We start from the raw sequence: 18,541 nt of genomic DNA, 5'->3' as shown, positions 1-18,541 counted from the left end.
AGAGAAGAAGCCAAAGCTTAGAGTGGCCTAGAGGATTTCAGAGTGGGGTACAGTAGAAGGATAAAGATCTGAGAAGTTGGTATGGGGGTAGGGGCACATGAAGCAGCCTCCCCAGATCCTCAGCTCATGTAAATTGGTATAGCTGCATTGATTTCAATGGATTACATGAGCTGAGGATTTGGCCCATTATTCTTAGGAAGGGAAATAGGTATCATTAAGAACAATTAGATGACTACATCAGAGATAATGAAAAGCATTGATGTTATTAAGCAATTACTCTACTATACCCAAACTTTTTTGAAATGCAAAGTAATCAGCATGCTCACAACTTTGGGGTATTTGACACCAGATTGTGTGCTTGGACTTAAAACTCAAAATGAATGAAATGACAGTGCTAATACAGTCAGTCAGTCTTAGGCCTGGTCTACACTACGCTGTTAAACCGATTTTAACAGCGTTAAATCGATTTAACGCTGCACCCGTCCACACTACACTGCTCTTTATATCGATTTAAAGGGCTCTTTAAATCGATTTCTGTACTCCTACAAAACGAGAGGAGTAATACTAAAATTGATATTACTATATCTGATTAGGGTTAGTGGATGCAAGTCGATGTTATTGGCCTCATTATTTTACAATAGCTACCCACAATGCACTGCTCCAGAAATCAACGCTAGCCTCCGACCACGGACGCACACCACCGAATTAATGTGCCTAGTGTGGACGCATACAATCGACTTTATAATATCTGTTTTATAAAATCGGTTTAAGCTAATTCGAATTTATCCTGTAGCGTAGATGTAGCCTTAGGTTCTTCTCTTTCAAAATTTACTGGGAACAAGGAAGGGAACAGAGAGAAAAAATAAGCTTTAGATGCTTTAAACTGATCAAAATCTCAATTCTCTTTGAGTTCTCTATCTATGCCTTTCAGAAATGCTGCACAAACCTACAACTCTGGCAAAAAATAAAAATTCTGAAGACTTTTCCCAAGTATACATCTTGCTGTATTTTAATATACAAGATAAAACATGCAAAATGAAGTAAGCACTCTTTCATTTTTATGTGTATTTATCTGTGGATAATCAGTCAGAGACCAAACTGGGATTTTCTGCATCCTGAATTACATTTCAGCAGATTCTTATTACTCATCCAGAGTTGCCTAAAAGCTAGTTAAAGACCATGTACCCTAGGTGTACATGAGCTGTCATCTTGGGCTATGTGAGAAAAATTCTGTAATGGCACACAACACATTTTATTTAGTAAGTCTTGGCAATCTAACCATAAGTATATTATGACCCTATCTCAGAAGGGGGTATGCAGTAGACTACATTATTTGGAAAGGGGTATGCTGCCTAAAAAGTTTGAAAACCACTACTCTAAAGCATAGGAGAGCTCTTTAGGACATGTAGTAAACCTGATCTCAAAAAAAAAAAAAAAAAAAAGATGGATTCTGGACTCCTGCACTACATTGTTAGTTATACAGGAAAGTCTGATGTAAGTAATAAAGTGTGACATCCTGACAGAGTGACAGTGAGGCCCTGATTACATCCAAAATGTCTACATTTTTCTGTTAATTCTCATATAAAATAGCTATTAGTTTTAAAGGCACACACATGCGCATGAAATAGAACACACCCCCTTAGTACACAAGTGCACTTTGCATGATCCAGCATAGGGATAGGACTTCAAGCAAAAACAGCCTGTGTGTGTGTGTAGTTTAGACAACACAGGTGAGTGGTTTAATTGAACTGAACACTTGTATGCTAGCTAGCCCTTCCCCCCACAAACTTGTAGAATATGTATTATTTTTCATAGCCCTGCTTGTTTCTCTGAATGTCTTTTTGAAACTGGTTAGGAAGAGCTTTGGTGAATCTTGCATTTAATTCAACTACTGTACTGCATTGCCATAATATTAAAATGAAATAGTGCAATAAAAAGAAACAAGAAATGCAAATCAGTTAGAAACAAAATGGTTCATATGTCAAGTATTAGGAATCTCTACAATCCACAAATTCTGTTGCTACTTTTTAGAATCTCTGTAGTTTCAATTATGCACCTTTTCTGTGCATCTTCAGTCCCATCTTCAGATGAATAATTTAAAAAAAAAGTAACAAAATAAAATCTGACAGGAACATAAACAAAGAGGAACAAGTGAAACTAAAATGAAAATCCCATGACAGGATGCATGTGGAGCCCAATACACCTGAACTCTATAGACCATCTGTCAGAATCTGCCAAGATCACACAGAAGAATTTGAGGACACAGGCTTTAAATGTAGCAGGGATATTAACTTGCTCAGGAAAACAAAATTCAGCTACTGATATTTCTGGAAAGAGTTTACTACGTGCCTGAATGAAAACCCAATCTGTTTCCAACAAAATTACATTCCTAATCATTTCTGCCCCATTCCTCCAACCATTATTGAAGTTCTTATGCCAGAAGGGTTGAGTGCCAACTTGGTTTACCACTAGAATATTTTCATTTTAAATTACTTCAGCTAATTTTAAGAAGTGAATCCTGAAAAATATTAATATCACAAGGACAGAATACTGTTAAAAGGAGCAAGTATATTAGAAATAGCTATTAGAAATAGTGTAGAACTGAAGGGTGCTGAATCTTCCTTCATTCAAGTTGGTGCAAATCCTGCTACTATGTGGGGTTCCCCCCTCAGCAGAACTGGATCAGTTTGTTGCACAGGGCAGAGTGAAGGGCAAGATTTACAGGGTGAACATGGAGCTCACCTCTTCTATGTGCCCTTGTATGCCACTGCTCTGAAACTATGTGAAAGTGAGCGTAGGAGATTCCACAGCTAAACAGACCTTTCTTTCCTTCTCCCAGATGGCTGCATTAAGGTCCTGGAGTATACTGCTGCTTCAAGGATGCAGTAGTGGCCATGCAGCTCATCAAATTTGATGTCAGGAAAGTGCAGAGAATGAACAGGCAGCCAAAGAACAAGACCTCTACTTAAAATGTCTCCTCTTACCCTGCTTTTTTGCTGAACTGATTGAGTTTCGTGGAGACAAAGAATAAAAAAAATCTGAAAACCAGGGCCAACTTAATCAGTAGAGAACTAACCCTGTTTCATCTTTTATTCCCAGAGGTCACCTTGATGAAGAATCTAGATATGTCAATTAAGGATATAATTTGAATATTTAGAGTAAGATCTTGGCCCCGTTGAACTCCCACTGATTTTAACAGGGCTAGGAGTTCATGTTCACAGTGAAATGCAAGAGAAAGTCAGTCTCCCAAGCTGCTGAAATATCATTTAGATTCAGAAATTTCCCTTTAATTTGTAAGATCTTTCTAAAGCCCACATTTTCTGGTCTTCCCAATTTATTATAATTTAACTGACATTTCTATTCACTAGTGATACAATTGACAGAGTTCTGTATTCCCTTCTGCTATCCTGACTTCTTTTAACAATGGTAGAAAGTATTCTAAGGTCAACAGTTTAATTTTTCTACAGTTTCATATGATCTTTTTACAAATATTGTTGTGTGGGTTTACATCTCAAGTTTGAGTTCTGGGCATAAAGAGAAAACGAAAATGTAATTCATACAACACCATGAGATTTCTGTTTCATTTCTGGTTGAATTCAGTTAAAACAACTAAGTTTACACTCAGAATGATAACTCCTTTCCCCAGTACCCCAAACTTGGCCTGAGTTTTGCTGAAAACTCAATAAAACCTTGCCTGAGTTTCAGGTCTGAACCTAACCATGAACAGGCAGGCAACCATGAAAGCTTTGTGCAACTACCTGTTGTTCTGGACTTCTCTCAAGACAACAAAATTACACATCTTGAAAAAGATTATACAAATTCTAGTTGATGAATGTATTTCATTTGCAAAATATGCCAAGCACACATTACAAAAAACAGGTACTCACCTTAAAAGTCAAACACATCTGCAGTAAGTTTCATATAAGAAGAGTACCTCCCATAGATTATCCCACATCCTATTGCTAAAATGTCACCATAATTATCAATACTTCATTATCATTCTTGCCATTTTAAAACTGCAGAAATTCAATTGTCAAATAAACCCAGACCTAGTCCAGATATATTCTGTGTAATTAATAGCCTACTTCAAATTTTTCATGTTTGGTCAAGACTCTAGAACAGGTAATGGCTTCTCAGTTATGTCACCATCAAGTAGAAAACAACCTCTGAATAGAGCAATCTCTGTGCACTAGCCTAATAAATCTAGATTGGAATTTCTCAGAGTTTTAATGATTTATTACAGTAGTATGATGCCAGCAGTCTGAGTGTTTTAATTTTGTTTGACCCAACTTTTTCTTTTGATTACAAAATCCTTCTTGTTTACAGTATTATGTATGAATTGCTGGCACTATTTTAAGCTGGCATCCATCTTATTTGTTAAAGAGATTCCACTTTTTGTCTATAGATTATTTTTCTCCTTTGCTGTAAAAATTACTTGAGTTCACTTTTATTTTTGGACAACACTATTTCTCAGCCAGCAGTGGGTTAATATTTCTATTTTCACCTTGTCCCATGCATTCCTAGAGCACTCTTCTCTTTTCCTTTTTTTAAAAATTTGAAAAAAAAAAAAAAAAAAGGATCAAGAAGTGAAAAGTGACAGAGCCTTAAGGATGAGTCCTCATAAAACAAAGCTTTATGTCAAAAAAAAAAAAATTCCCAAAGAAAGATTCTAAGGAGTAGGATAGGTTCTGCAGTACTAACAAACCAAATGGAGGTTCTTCTCTACAGGCTGAATCTTAGCAACAGAGCTTCGCAAATGTACATATCTTGCCTTGCACATGTCCTAAAATGAAACCTCTCTCCAGGCCTGCCAGAATACAATCTTACAGTCACATACACATGATTCTTTCAAGACAGCAGCGCTTAATGATTCATTGCCAAGAGAAAAAAAATCTGGGTGGGCTTTCTAAGGTCTTTAGTTCACAATAAATAGAAACCAAAGGATATCTGAACATCAAATTTGAGGAGAAGATACATGTAAGATATGCAGTCATGGGAAGATGTTAGCAGGATGATAGGCTCACTAATGTAGAAATTTACCATCATCTTTGGAAGGAATGTAGGAAGAGTCTGTAACACCACCGTATACTCGTAAAATATAGTATAAAGCACATCTATGAGCTGAAATCACTGCCCTTAGGAAAATGAGCTTTGATTAAAAAAAAACAAACAAAAAACAAAAAACACACAAGCTCCTCATATACTGATTGGTTCAAAAGGACTTTTCATCAGCTTTGTCAGAACCTCAAATGTGTCAAAGCTTGTACTAACCTGATAAGGGTCTGTACAGAAATACTGATCTACCTTCAATTACTAGTTCATGAAAGGTCAAAACAGCTGTCAAATTAACTTGGATGGAATCAGTCTTCTATCCAGCCTCAGATAAATAAAGGTAACACTGGGTTTTAGAATAAAGTTCTCCCCACCAGGCGTAGCCACCTCAACCATCACACTCTATTGCGGGGGCAGAGAAGTATAGTCAGTGGTATTTTAGGGCCAATTGTACTTTTTTTCTTGAGTCCCTGGAGAAGAGGAGAGAGGTGTGAAGTGTCTTCACCAATGTATCAATATAGGATGCAAGAGCAGAGCAAGTTCATTCAAAAATGCAGCAGTCAGGCTCACCAGCTGGTGTCATCTGTCACATTCACACTTTTAAAAACTCTTGATCTTTCGTTACTGGCAATGAGAGGAATGATGGCATCTTGGATCACAAGGTAGTTTGAAAGGAAAATATATCTGAATTGAACATCCAGAAGTTTCAGCATGGATCTAGAAAGAAATATTCAGAAGCATCAGAAACAGAATAGGATGCAACATCTCCAAATCTCAAAGTTTTTAAGGTCTGGACACAAAACCTCAGTGCTCTGAAAGAGAATGGAAAATCAAGTATTGTTGTTGGAACCTAATGTGTTAAAGCCTCATACATAAAGCACTGAAAAATGTCAATTGAAAATATAAAGTGCAGGAATCAAATTAACAATTCAGTTGCAGGAAAAGAAGGGTTTCCAAACAAACTGACTAACAAGTAGAATCTAAAGCTAACACCAAGGCCAGCATTTCAGGGCCACGAAGCCTCAAGTGCATAAGGATGAGCAGATGCACACAAAAAAAACCAGATGAGATATTAAAAGACTAACTGAAGGGTTGAGGGGACCAACAGAAGAAATTCAAAACCTGTCACAGATCAAAGTAGAATTGGAGTGATGGTGGTTGATGGGATCTGATTTCAGCTTTCTTGACTAACAAGGAGCTGACTGGAAGTTACTTAGGGCTGAGGTTCTGGCATTTGATGGTGCATGTGGATCTTCAGTACCCCTTCCTCAGACAGCCAGAAAGTTTTGAGTTATAGGAGTTCTGTCCTCTGTTGCACTGGGAGCATGAGACCCAAGAGTGAGAATCCTGTGTAGAAGACAGCCTTGAAAGACTAGATCTGAAAAGCACCATGAAATATTAGAAGTATAATAACTAGAATAAACTGCTTGTGATAGTTCTGTTTTGTGTGGTTTGGCGCTTTACATTAAGGAAGTGTAATCAACAGATAATATACTGGACCAATTTCTGCTCTTATTTAGTCCTCTACAATCCCAATGACAGAGGGATTGCACAGGTGTAATTATGAATAGAATTTGTCCCACTTCCTTTATGTTTAATGTGCAGAAAGCTGCACTGATAAAACTGCTCATACTACAAGAAAATAAAATACTCCTTATAGCAACTCAGCAACAATGATAATTCATGTCTTGAACAGGATCTCACTGCATGCTGAATGACTTATTTCCCATATCTTTTGAAATTCCCCTCAATATTTTTTATTGAATGGAATGACACTTTCATAGCATTGGGTCCAGATTAACAGTGCAGAATCTGACATAAAATCTCTCAGTTCAGTTACAGTAAGCATGAGACAAGATTCCTGACTTTTCCCTTGACGCAAGCTGAATACTACAGTATATTGCCTGTGAATAATAGTAAATGTTACTAGGTGTCTAAAAGTTTGGCGATCTGTTCTCAATATTTAGAACTGTCCCCAGGTGCCACTAATATATCTCAGGAGGACTGGAGCAGAAATCTTCAGGGATTCCAAGTAATTCAGTAATAAAACTGCAGTCCAATGTTCAAAGTCTTTTTACAGAGAATTTCCTGATTCTAAATATTAAAAAAAAAAAGCAATCACCCAGATCATGTGCTCACAAAAAAAAACAAAGTCCATTTTTTAAAGAAATACTACATTCTTTGGGAAGGTAATGGGACATTTTAGGCTATGAGACAGTAAGGGCATGTCTACACTATGATATTATATCGATTTTATAGAAGTTGATCTTTAGTAACCAATTTTATACAGTAGATTGTGTGTGTCTCCACTAAGGGCATTAAGTCGGCAGAGTGCATCCTCAATATGGTGGCTAGCATCAACTCACAGAGTGGTGCACTGTGGGTAGCTATCCCACAGTTCTGCTGCCCATTAGAATTCTGGGTTAAGCTCTCAATGCCTGATGGGGAAAAAAACATTGTCACACATGGTTTTGGGTACATGCCATTAGTCTCCTCCTTCCCTCCTTGAAAGCAATGGCAAACAATAATTTTGCACCTTTTTTCCTTGGCCATCCATGCAGACGCCAGAGCACGGCAAGCATGGAGCCCACTCAGCTGCACACTGCTTTTGTGAGCACTGTAAACACCTCACGCATTATCCTGCAGTATGTGCAGAGACTAACTAGGAGCCACCAGCACAAGGAAGATTGTGAGGACATGGACACAGACATTTCTGAAATCACGGGATGTGGCAATTGGGATATCATGGCAGCATTAGGGCATGTGATACAGTGGAATACCAATTCTGGGCCTGGCAAACAAGCACAGACTGGTGGGACCACATTGTGTTGCAGGTATTGGATGATTCTCAGTGGCTGCAAAACTTTTGCATGTGTAAGGTCACCCTCATGGAACTTTGTGAGTTGCTTTCCCCCTCTCTGAAGTGCAATACCACCAAGATGAGCCCTACCCTGACAGTTGAGAAGTGAGTGGCGATAGCCCTGTGGAAGCTTGCAACACCTGACTTCTACCAGTCAGTCGGAAATCAATTCAGAGTGGGCAGATCAACCGTGGGAACAGCTGTGATCCAAGTAGCCAGGGCAATCAATATCCTTCTGCTAGGAAGGGTAGTGACTCTGGGAAATGCGCAGGTCATAGTGGATGACTTTGCTGCAACAGGGTTCCCTAACTCTGGTGGGGCAATAGACAGAACGCATATCCCTATCTTGGCACCGGACCACCTTGCCAAAGAGTACACAAACAGCAAGGGGTACTTCTCAATGGTGTTGCAAGCACTGGTGGATCACAAGGGCTGTTTCACTGACTTCAATGTGCGATGGTCGGGAAAAGTGCATGAAGACACTTTCTTCCCAGACTAGAAAATTACCGTTAGGGTTGTTGAAATGCCAATAGTTATCCTTGGGGACCCAACCTACCCCTTGCTCCCATGGCTCATGAAGCTGTATACAGGTAGTCGGGACAGCAGTAAGTAGCAGTTCAAGTACATGTTTAGCAAGTGCAGAATGGTGCTAGAATGTGCCTTTGAATGTTAAGGTAACAAGAAGGGTTTCTTCAGGTACGTTAGCAACAAGAAGAAAGTCAAGGAAAGTATGGGCCCCTTACTGAATGAGGGAGGCAAGCTGGTGACAGAGCATGTGGAAAAAGCTAATGTGCTCAATGATTTTTTGCCTCTGTCTTCACAAAGAAGGTCAGCTCCTAGACTGCTGCACTGGGCAGCACAGTATGGGGAGAACATGACCAGCCCTCTGTGGAGAAAGAAGTGGTTCGGGACTATTTAGAAAAACTGGATGAGCACAAGACCATGGGGCTGGATGCGCTGCATCCGAGGGTGCTAAAGGAGTTGGCATTTGTGATTGCAGAGCCATTAGCCATTATCTTTGAAAACTCATGGCAAACAGGGGAGGTATCGGATGACTTGAAAAGACTACTGTAGCGCTCATCTTTAAAAAAGGGAAGAAGGAGGATCTGGGGAACTATAGGCCAGTCAGCCTCACCTCAGTCCCTGGAAAAATCATGGAGCAGGTCCTCAGGGAATCAATTCTGAAGCACTTAGAGGAGAGGAAAAAAAAGTGATCATGATCAGTCAGCATGGATTCACCCAGGGCAAGTCATGCCTGACTAACCTAATTGCCTTCCATGAAGAGATAACTGGGTCTGTGGATGAGGGGAAAGCAGTGGATGTGTTATTCCTTGACTTCAGCAAAGCTTTTGATACGGTCTCCCACAGTATTCTTGCCAGCAAGTTAAAGAAGTATGGGCTGGACAATTGGACTATAAGGTGGATAGAAAGCTGGCTAGATTGTCGGGCTCAGTGTGTAGTGATCAATGGCTCCACGTCTAGTTGGCAGCCGGTTTCAAGTGGAGTGCCCCAAGGGTCAGTCCTCGGGCTGGTTTTGTTCAATATCTTCATTAATGATCTGGAGGATGGTGTGGACTGCACTCTCAGCAAGTTTGAAGATGACACTAAACTGGGAGGAGTGGTAGATACGCTGGAGGATAGGGATAGGATACAGAGAGACCTAGACAAATTAGAGGACTGGGCGAAAAGAAACTTGATGATGTTCACCAAGGATAAGTGCAGAGTCCTCCACTTAGGATGGAAGAATCCCATTCAGTGTTACAGACTAGGGACCGAATGGCTAGGAAGCAGTTCTGCAGAAAAGGACCTAGGGGTTACAGTGGATGAGAAGCTGGATATGAGTCAGTGTGCCCTTGTTGCCAAGATGGCTAATGGCATTTTGGGCTGTATAAGTAGGGGTACTACCAGCAGATCGAGGGATGTGATCATTCTCCTCTATTCGACATTGGTGAGGCCTCATCTGGAGTACTGTGTCCAGTTTCGGGCCCCACACTACAAGAAGGATGTGGAGAAATTGGAGTCCAGTAGAGGGCAACAAAAATGATTAGGGGGCTGAAGCACATGACTTATGAGGAGAGGCTGAGGGAACTGGGAAAGTCTCTATTATTCTGAATCCATTCGTTATTTATTAAAAATATGGGAGATCACTGACAATGCTGACTAGTAAAGGAAAGCCCAGGTGTACAAAGGGTTTGATAACAGGTGGGGTGCAGGAGGAGGAAAGGACAAGGCCACATTGCTTATTGTAGTCACACCACAAATCAAAGCTGTTTGAATGACAGCCTTCTGTTGCTGGGGCCATCCCCTATAGTTGAGTGGTGGGGTGCCAAGAGCCTTCCCCCCCCCGTGTTCTTGGATGTTTGGGTGAGAATATGGAACATGGGGAGAAGGGCAGGCGGTTACACAATGGCTGAAGTGGTAGTCTGTACTCTAGTTGCCTTTCCTGCAGCTCCACCAGATGCCTCATCATGTCCATTTGCGCCCTCATTAGCCTCAGCAACTCCTCCTGTGTGTTCCGATCACGCTCACTGTATGCTTTCCTGGCCTCTGCCACTGACTGCCTCCATGCATTCAGCTGTGCCCTATCAGCGTGGGAGGACTGCATGAACTCCACTGGCCATCACCAACAGTCCTCAGCTAAAACCTCTCCACTGCATCATCAGTGATCTACAACCCATCCTGGACAATGATCCCTTGCTTTCACAGGCCTTGGGTGGCAGTCCAATCCTCGCCCACAGACAACATGCCAACCTTAAGCATATTCTCACCAGCAACTGCACACCGCACCATAGTAACTGTAACTCAAGAACCAAACCATGCAACAAACCTCAATGCCAACTCTTCCCACATATTTACACCAGTGACACCATCACAGGACCTAACCAGATAAGCCACATCATCACCGGTTCATTCACCTGCATGTCCATCAATGTAATATATGCCATCATGTGCAAGCAATGCCCCCCTGCTATGTACATCAAGCAAACTGGACAGTCCCTGCGTAAAAGGATAAATGGACACAAGACAGATATTAGGAATGGCAATATACAAAAACCAATCTCCCTGCGCACACAAAACCAGATTTAAAGGTAGCCATCCTGCAGCAAAAAAACTTCAGGATCAGACTCCAAAGACAAACTGCTGAGCTTCAGTTCATTTGCAAATTTTACACCATCGGCTCAGGATTAAACAAAGACTGAATGGCTAGCCAACTACAGAAGCAGTTTCTCCTCCTTTGGTGTTCACACCTCAACTGCTAGAAGAGGGCCTCATCCTCCCTGATTGAGCTAACAGCATTATCTCTAGACTGATTCTTGCCTGCATATTTATACCTGCCTCTGGAAATTTCCACTATATCCATCTGACGAAGTGGGTGTTCACTCATGAAAGCTTATGCTCCAATACGTCTGTTAGTCTATAAGGTGCCACAGGACTCTGTCACTTTTTACAGATCCAGAATAACACGGCTACCCCTCTGATACTTAGACTTAGGTACCTCGACTTGGTCCCTTGCCCTTTATCTCAGGGGCTCATAAAGCTCTTCAACCTTGGGCACCGTGGTTTTTACCACCACTTCTAAGTGACACAGTAGGTGAGCTCAAGCTCTCCAACCACTCCAGGATCTGACCCTGGGACCCTGTGCTGCAAAGCATCTCTCTGTCCTCACACTACCAATTCCTATTTCATGGTTCCCAGGATTATCTCCTACTGTCTCCTTCCTCCCTGTGCCCTTTCCAGGCTTCTTCAGTCAAGCCCCTCACAGGATCTTCCTGGTACCCTTGCAAGGAGAACCATTATTGGTCCTTTCCCAGATCCCAGTGACTGCAAAGCCTAATAGCAAGATGCTTCTTTCCCCAGACACGTACTGGCAGATGCTGCACCTGTTCTTCCCCTTAAAGGCCCAGCTCCTCCTATGAGGACAACAGCCTACTCACTTCTAAACATGAGGAAGAAAACACCAAATTGCAACATAGCTATGAACTGAAATAAATGCCTTTGAATAGTTCTAATGGAGTAGTCAAGCATTCTAACCAGGTGGCTCTGACTTCTTTTGTATTAAAAAAATTTGTTTAAGAAAAAATAGCAAGCACATAATACAAGCAAATGGATGGTAACCTAGAAAACAAATGCATTTTAATCGACTTGTTCATTACAAAGAAATGAATACTCCAGTCTAAACAGCATGTTGCTCACTCACCAAATGTCAGATTTTGTGTCATAACCTTGATGTTTCAGTGCCTCTGGGCTCATGTAGTAAGGTGTCCCAGTAAATGTAGTTGCCAGATCACATGATCCCATCAAGAGACGAGAAACTCCAAAGTCCCCTTAAAGTAAAATTGTAAAAAGTAAAAACAAGTAAAAAAAATACTAGGTAGGTAAGAAAATCTAGACTCAAAATCAAATCAGGAACTCCAAACTTACTGTGGCAAATTGCCATCACTATTATGATGGGTCTTGCACTTTCTCTTCTTTTGCGGGGGTTCAGGGCACCATTTCTTGCCCCTGAATTGGAATATTAATTGCCCCACTAGTGTCCTTGAGGAGGGGAGTGGAGAGAGAGGGACCTGGGCCCGCCCTCTACTCCAGGTCCCAGCCCAGGGGCACCGAGGATAGAGGTGAACCACTTGAACTGGCAGTTCCTTCCCCTGGGCTACTTCCTTCTCCTGCCCTTCAGCTTGTAGGGGGCTTCCTGCCCTCCCTCTGCACAAGCCAGGTGCCCCTTACCTAGGGTCTTGGACTTCTTAGCCCTCCACAGCACTTCTCCAAACTGTCCTCTGCTCCAGCACCAATTCCTCTCTGCTCCAACTCTCACACTGTCTGATTGAAGCAGGGGGTTTTTATCATGTGACTGGCTTCAGGTGCTCTAATTGGCTTCAAGTGCTCTAGTTAATCTATAGCAAACTATCTTCCCCTTACAGGGAATAAGGCTCCCTTCTAACACTCTCCTGCTGCCCTCTGGCCATGCTGTATCCCATTACTTTGAGTGTCTTTAATATAACTTTTATAATTTAATATTATTTAAAAAATTTAGGGCCAGAACTTCAGCTGGTGTGAATTCTCATAACTGTTGAAATCAGTGAAACTATGACAATTATCAGCAAGGATCTGCCACTTGAAACACAAAAATTGGGGTAATTGAATGGCTCAGAGTATTGGTAATGAGATAGAGAACTTTTCACTTCTGCACTGTTGATTCAAATGCAGCCCAAGCTAATAGTAAACAGAAGTTTTTTCCATCTTATGGCTGTCTGGTATATTATAAATTGATTTGACAGAGTCAGTCCTTTTACCCATGGATTAATGTCCATCCATCTCACAGAAAGCAGCACTAATAACTGGCAACATTGCTTATACTCTCAGCAGAGATGCTAAAGATTGAAAGGGACTGGAGAATGAACTTTCTCTCCCCCATTGAGGTGATTCCTACAGTTCAAGGCCAAGGCATATTGTCTAGGCAGTGTGGAGAATTTTGCACTGCTGATGCCTATGCATGCTGTACCTTTTAAATAGAAGACTTTGACAACTAGTCACCATGGTGATGGGTGCAGTAGAAAATCAGAGATTAGTTTAGATCAAATTGCAACAATATCAGTCTGGAACCTTTCATTACCATAACATTCATATAAAAGAATGTTTAGAAGAAGTAAAAAAAAAATTACTAACAAATTTAACTAACAATTTGAATGTGATTGACACAAACATACTGAGTATAAGAGTCAGTACACCTGTCCCTCTTACACAGGGGAATAAAACAGATGCAGTGCATGAACATACGCATTTATACAGAAAAAGAAAGAACTGTTTTATAAGGGGGAAAAGTTATTGCTTTTGCAATTCTTTCACCAGAAAAGACTTTGAAAAGGAGCATTATTTTATTAATGTTAATATTGTGCAATGTTTGAAAATAAGACAACTGCATATTGTAAAAATAAGAGAGTCCAGAGTTTTCTCAGTTCTAGTGTCTTGACAAGACTTGGCAATATGTTCCTATAAATATTTCATTTTGAAACAATAAAGAACCAGTTTAGATAAAGATTAGTAAATCTAGGGTGTAATGGTTGGAAAAGCTATTATAAATACCAATAACTATAAGAAAAGGCTGGAGATTAAATTATATGCACATTTTAATTATCCATACTGAATGTTCATAAGGAGACATATGATTTTACAAAAAAAACTTGCAATGATTTTTAAAACATGGAGAAAAATCAATTTGTCATGAATCTTCTATAGAAAAGATATATACTGTTTCCCAAGTCTAGATCAAGTTCAAAATAAAATAATGCCTTAAGATATTCTTTTGTTTTCAAATGCTCGTGCATGAAAAGTTGACATCCCCTAGTTAAAAAGCCATTCACAAAACTATTACCACAGTTTTAGAACTAAACCACCAAAAAGATACACTGTATTAGACACCTCTAGATACCATCTAATTTAAATCTACGTATTTATAACATTTGTGATGGAATTTTCTATAGTGCTAAAAGTCATCTAAGAAAGTAAGGAAATCTTACCAATTTTAAGAAGGTTATTTTTCAAAAAAATATTCTTGGCTTTTAAATCCCTGTGAAGTATTCGCCTGAAACACAGAGGGGAATTCAGTTTCATCTGATTTGGAGAAATTATAGTCAAATACACTAACCCAGCCACTTCCTTCATTAGACCCGTGTTACTAAAGGTCAGCCTCGCAGACTAGGACCCAATCCTGCAACTCACAATACACAGGCACATCCCTGTACCTGCACCTGGCTCCATTGCCTTCAGTGGGCTCCTTTTGGTGGAGAAACGCATCCATGTGCAGTTATTTGCAGGATTAGGAACTAGATACTTAGCATAAAACAAATGAATGCAGGTATCATAGTTCGAGACTAGGACTCAGTCCTTTGATGTAAGGAATTAGGTGAGCTGCAGAGGCAACATATTCAGCCATTGATGGAAGGGAACAAAACCTGTTGCTCTTTTTACCCATCTGGTTGCTCTTAAGGGAGCTATGTTCGGTCATATGCCAGAAGGATAATCCTCATCATGAGATACTTCAGAACAGAGGAATTAAAAAGTGGGGGATCCTCAAAGATCTGAGAACCCCCTCTCAGGGAAAAAAAGTGTTATTTGAAAAAAACAAAATATATTTATCATTTTCTCTCTCTTTCCCATCAGTTTTAACCAAGCTGTTCCTCAGGGATTCACATGACACCATAAGAACATAAGAATGGCCGTACTGGGTCAGACCAAAGGTCCATCCAGCCCAGTATCTGTCTACTGACAATGGCCAATGCCAGATGCCCCAGAGGAAGTGAACCTAACAGGTAATGATAAAGTGATCTCTCTCCTGCCATCCATCACCACCCTCTGACAAACAGAGGCTAGGGACACCATTCCTTACCCATCCTGGCTAATAGCCATTAATAGACTTAACCTCCATTAATTTATCCAGTTCTCTTTTAAACCCTGTTATAGTCCTCGCCTTCACAACCTCCTCAGGTAAGGAGTTCTACAAGTTGACTGTGCCCTGTGTGAAGAAGAACTTCCTTTTATTTGTTTTAAACCTGCTGCCTATTAATTTCATTTGGTGGCCCCTATTTCTTATATTATGGGAACAAGTAAATAACTTTTCCCCATTCACTTTCTCCACATCATTCATAATTTTATATACCTCTATCATATCCGCCCTTAGTCTCCTCTTTTCCAAGCTGAAAAGTCCTAGCCTCTTTAATTTCTCCTCATATGGGACCCGTTCCAAAGCCCTAATCATTTTAGTTGCCCTTCTAAGCCATGAGTAGTGCTGTGTGTAACCATATTTTCTCAACTTTTTGAAATTTCTACCTATGACACCCTTATCTTCCTCCCCCAACCCAAATAAAAAATAATAATAATCACCATCATCTACATTATATACAAAGCACAGGCTCAAGGAATTTTTGTTAATTCTTCCCCCATAGGGCTCCCTCATATCCCACCATCCCATCTAGGTCTTACCTTGTCCACTTGATTCCTGTGGTGTCAGTGGCATATGCAACGGTGTTCTTTCAGGTGATAATCTGCCCCCAAGTAGAATTAGAACAACAGTCTACAATACCTACGCTTACTGGTATTGCATGTAGTCTCATTGAGATCAATTCTTCAACCATTTAGAATAGATAAAGAGAGCACCAGAGGCTCTAGAATCCTTAGAGGTGAGCAATAAAATAAAATATGGTAATTGACTATAGTTGTTGTTCAGCAATCTTCAAATATTGCCCTGTTTTTCCTGAAAATTTTAAAGTTTTCTGTACTGAAATACTGTAGTGATTTCTAAAATGTTTTCCATATTGAGAGAATAACTTCTTCTGATGCATCATTTAACTGAGCAATTTCGTCCATATCTCATGGGAAAGTAATGTTTTCATGAGATACAAAGGTAATCTCACAGAGTCCAATATATACTATTCACAAATAACTAACAATAAAATACAAATAATAAATACCCAATAGAAGGCATTATTGTATACTTATAGACTGCAGATTGAAAAATGAGTCTTTACGCTTAGTGAAATATAAAGAAAAGATTTCAATAGTATTTTAATATTTAAACTACTTTTTCCAGTTCTTTTCATCAAAGATAATAGTTAACCAATTTGTTTCTATAGTGCATTAAGAGATGAGAATGAATTATCAATGGATTATGCAGTGGGTATTTACCAAGGTTTCTAAATAAACAGATGAAATACACTTATTATAGCAACTTTTTAAAGCAATATACATGCATTTGTCATGCATTAAATTAGCAAGGAACATTACGCTATTTAAAGTGACATTCATCATTATATCACATATGTATACATATTTATTTTTATATAAAATGTCTCACTTTGTACAGATGGATACATTCTGTGGCTACTATTCATCACAAAGAAACTCTGAAGTAAACAACTGGTCACTGATTTCTGGGCAGGATTTGGATTCCAAAGTGTGGGTTTCAAATGTGGCTAAATTTAGTTGTTAAAAATGTTATAAAGTTACCTGTGCCGATGTACAATAGACTGTGCATTTGATCCTTACTTGTCATATAAAAGCACCATACTTCAAGGTGCAGTAGACAAAAACAATCTATTTTCATAGAAAAGTATGGAAGAACTTTTTGCAACATGCTCTGCTCATGCTGAATAAGGCTTCCTCTGCCATATGCTGCCAACTGAAACAGAGTGAAGTTTACTGCTGTGAAAATATGGAACTAATTTGAACAGTGTGTGAAGAGCTATTTGTAGAGCTAAGTGGCTTCTGGCAAACTTGACTCCTGTGCAGTAGAAGGCAGAAAGACCAAAACAAGCAATCTAGGCAATGCCTCGTGCACTGTAGGATGGTAGTTGAAGGCCTATTTGCACCATTGGGGCTACTATGCTAAAATCATTCCATTTTGAAACTGCTCTAGTGGAAATTACCAAGGTGAAGGACCACATAGTGATTAGTTTTACTCAAATGAAGTCTCAACAATGGTGTGATTGGCTGGATGCTGTTAGGTGCAATTTTGTGTGTGGACATGTGATGTGTTCAAAGTGCTAGAGCAAGTGGTGGTTAGCATGCTAACTTTCTCTAACCTAAACAAGCACGCAGTCCATTATTTCTCTCTTCTGTTATACTAATGATAGATGAGATGTGCATCCATTTATTCTAGACAATTTAGCTGTCAAGTTCAAATCCAAAAAACTTCCAATTATGTAAAATACACAGTAGGTGGTGTGGTCACCATGAGATAATCATACCCTTTGAGATTTATGAAGCACAAGAAAAAGATGAACATTTCTAATCTTGCTAATCTGTACTGTCATTGCAAAAATCCTTCCAGGTAGCAAAAACATCTTATTTTGAAAATAGAATTTTTAAATACTGAACCAGTAGTTTCAGCTAAGCTGTAGACACATGCTCAGCTATGTGGATAGATGTATGCAATTTAAATACTCCTGAGCAAAAGTTCTCCTTCACACAATCCAAGGAATTTTTTTTATTATGATATATAATTGTTTATCAATACTCATGTTTTCCAGTTTTAGGCCCATGTTGTCTTCGCACTAGAACTGGAAATGATTAAAAGCATGTGCTATAATTTTTCCATATTGTCAGAGAAGAAATCAGTATAATTATATAAATAGAGGCTAGCAATTATATTTTTTGTACCTAGAATGGATGCCTGTTATAGACTTATTAAAAAGTCCACATATTTACATACTTGCTATTGTTTGGCTCTGATAATTTTTATGATGCATGATAATATCAGAAAGGTACAGAATATTTTTTTAATGTGCATCTATATACAGATATATGATGCATTAAAACGAATGTAAATAAAAATTGTCAAAACTACCTGAGTGTGGTTGGGGAAGTGCCATTAAACAGTGATGGCTCAAAGAGAGAAAATAAAAAGCTATTCAAAACACAAATTGTTGCTGCCACTGGAGAATTAAATTGTACTTCTCAGGAAGCCCAGTAGTTTAATACATTTATTTACCAAGGGAGGTTTATTTACCGGAGAGAGTTCTAAAGATTTATTTGTAGACCTAGACCAAGTGGAAGACAAGAAAAATACAGTACAGGGAGAAAGTGGATAAAAGGCTCTGGGGCAGGGGGGTGGGACCTGAGATACAGAAGGCATAG

General features: G+C 39.5%; 1 protein-coding gene across 3 annotated transcripts in view; it reads right to left on the bottom strand.

Moving 5' to 3' along the window:
• The window catches only part of NEK11 (NIMA related kinase 11), a 172,461-nt gene that overhangs the window by 103,230 nt on the left and 50,690 nt on the right, over window positions 1-18,541 (bottom strand). For all 3 annotated transcript variants that reach the window (XM_030551096.1, XM_030551097.1, XM_030551098.1), the window contains exons 4-5: window positions 14,428-14,492; window positions 12,111-12,237 (exon numbers count right to left, since the gene is read on the bottom strand). In XM_030551096.1, coding sequence (XP_030406956.1) covers window positions 12,111-12,237; window positions 14,428-14,492 — 192 coding nt within the window. The remainder of the gene's footprint in view (window positions 1-12,110; window positions 12,238-14,427; window positions 14,493-18,541) is intronic.

The sequence above is a fragment of the Gopherus evgoodei genome, chromosome 2, assembly GCF_007399415.2.
Source record: "Gopherus evgoodei ecotype Sinaloan lineage chromosome 2, rGopEvg1_v1.p, whole genome shotgun sequence".
NCBI lineage: Eukaryota > Metazoa > Chordata > Testudines > Testudinidae > Gopherus > Gopherus evgoodei.
Note: the sequence above shows the minus strand (reverse complement) of the source record. Positions and strands in the feature narration are given on the sequence as shown.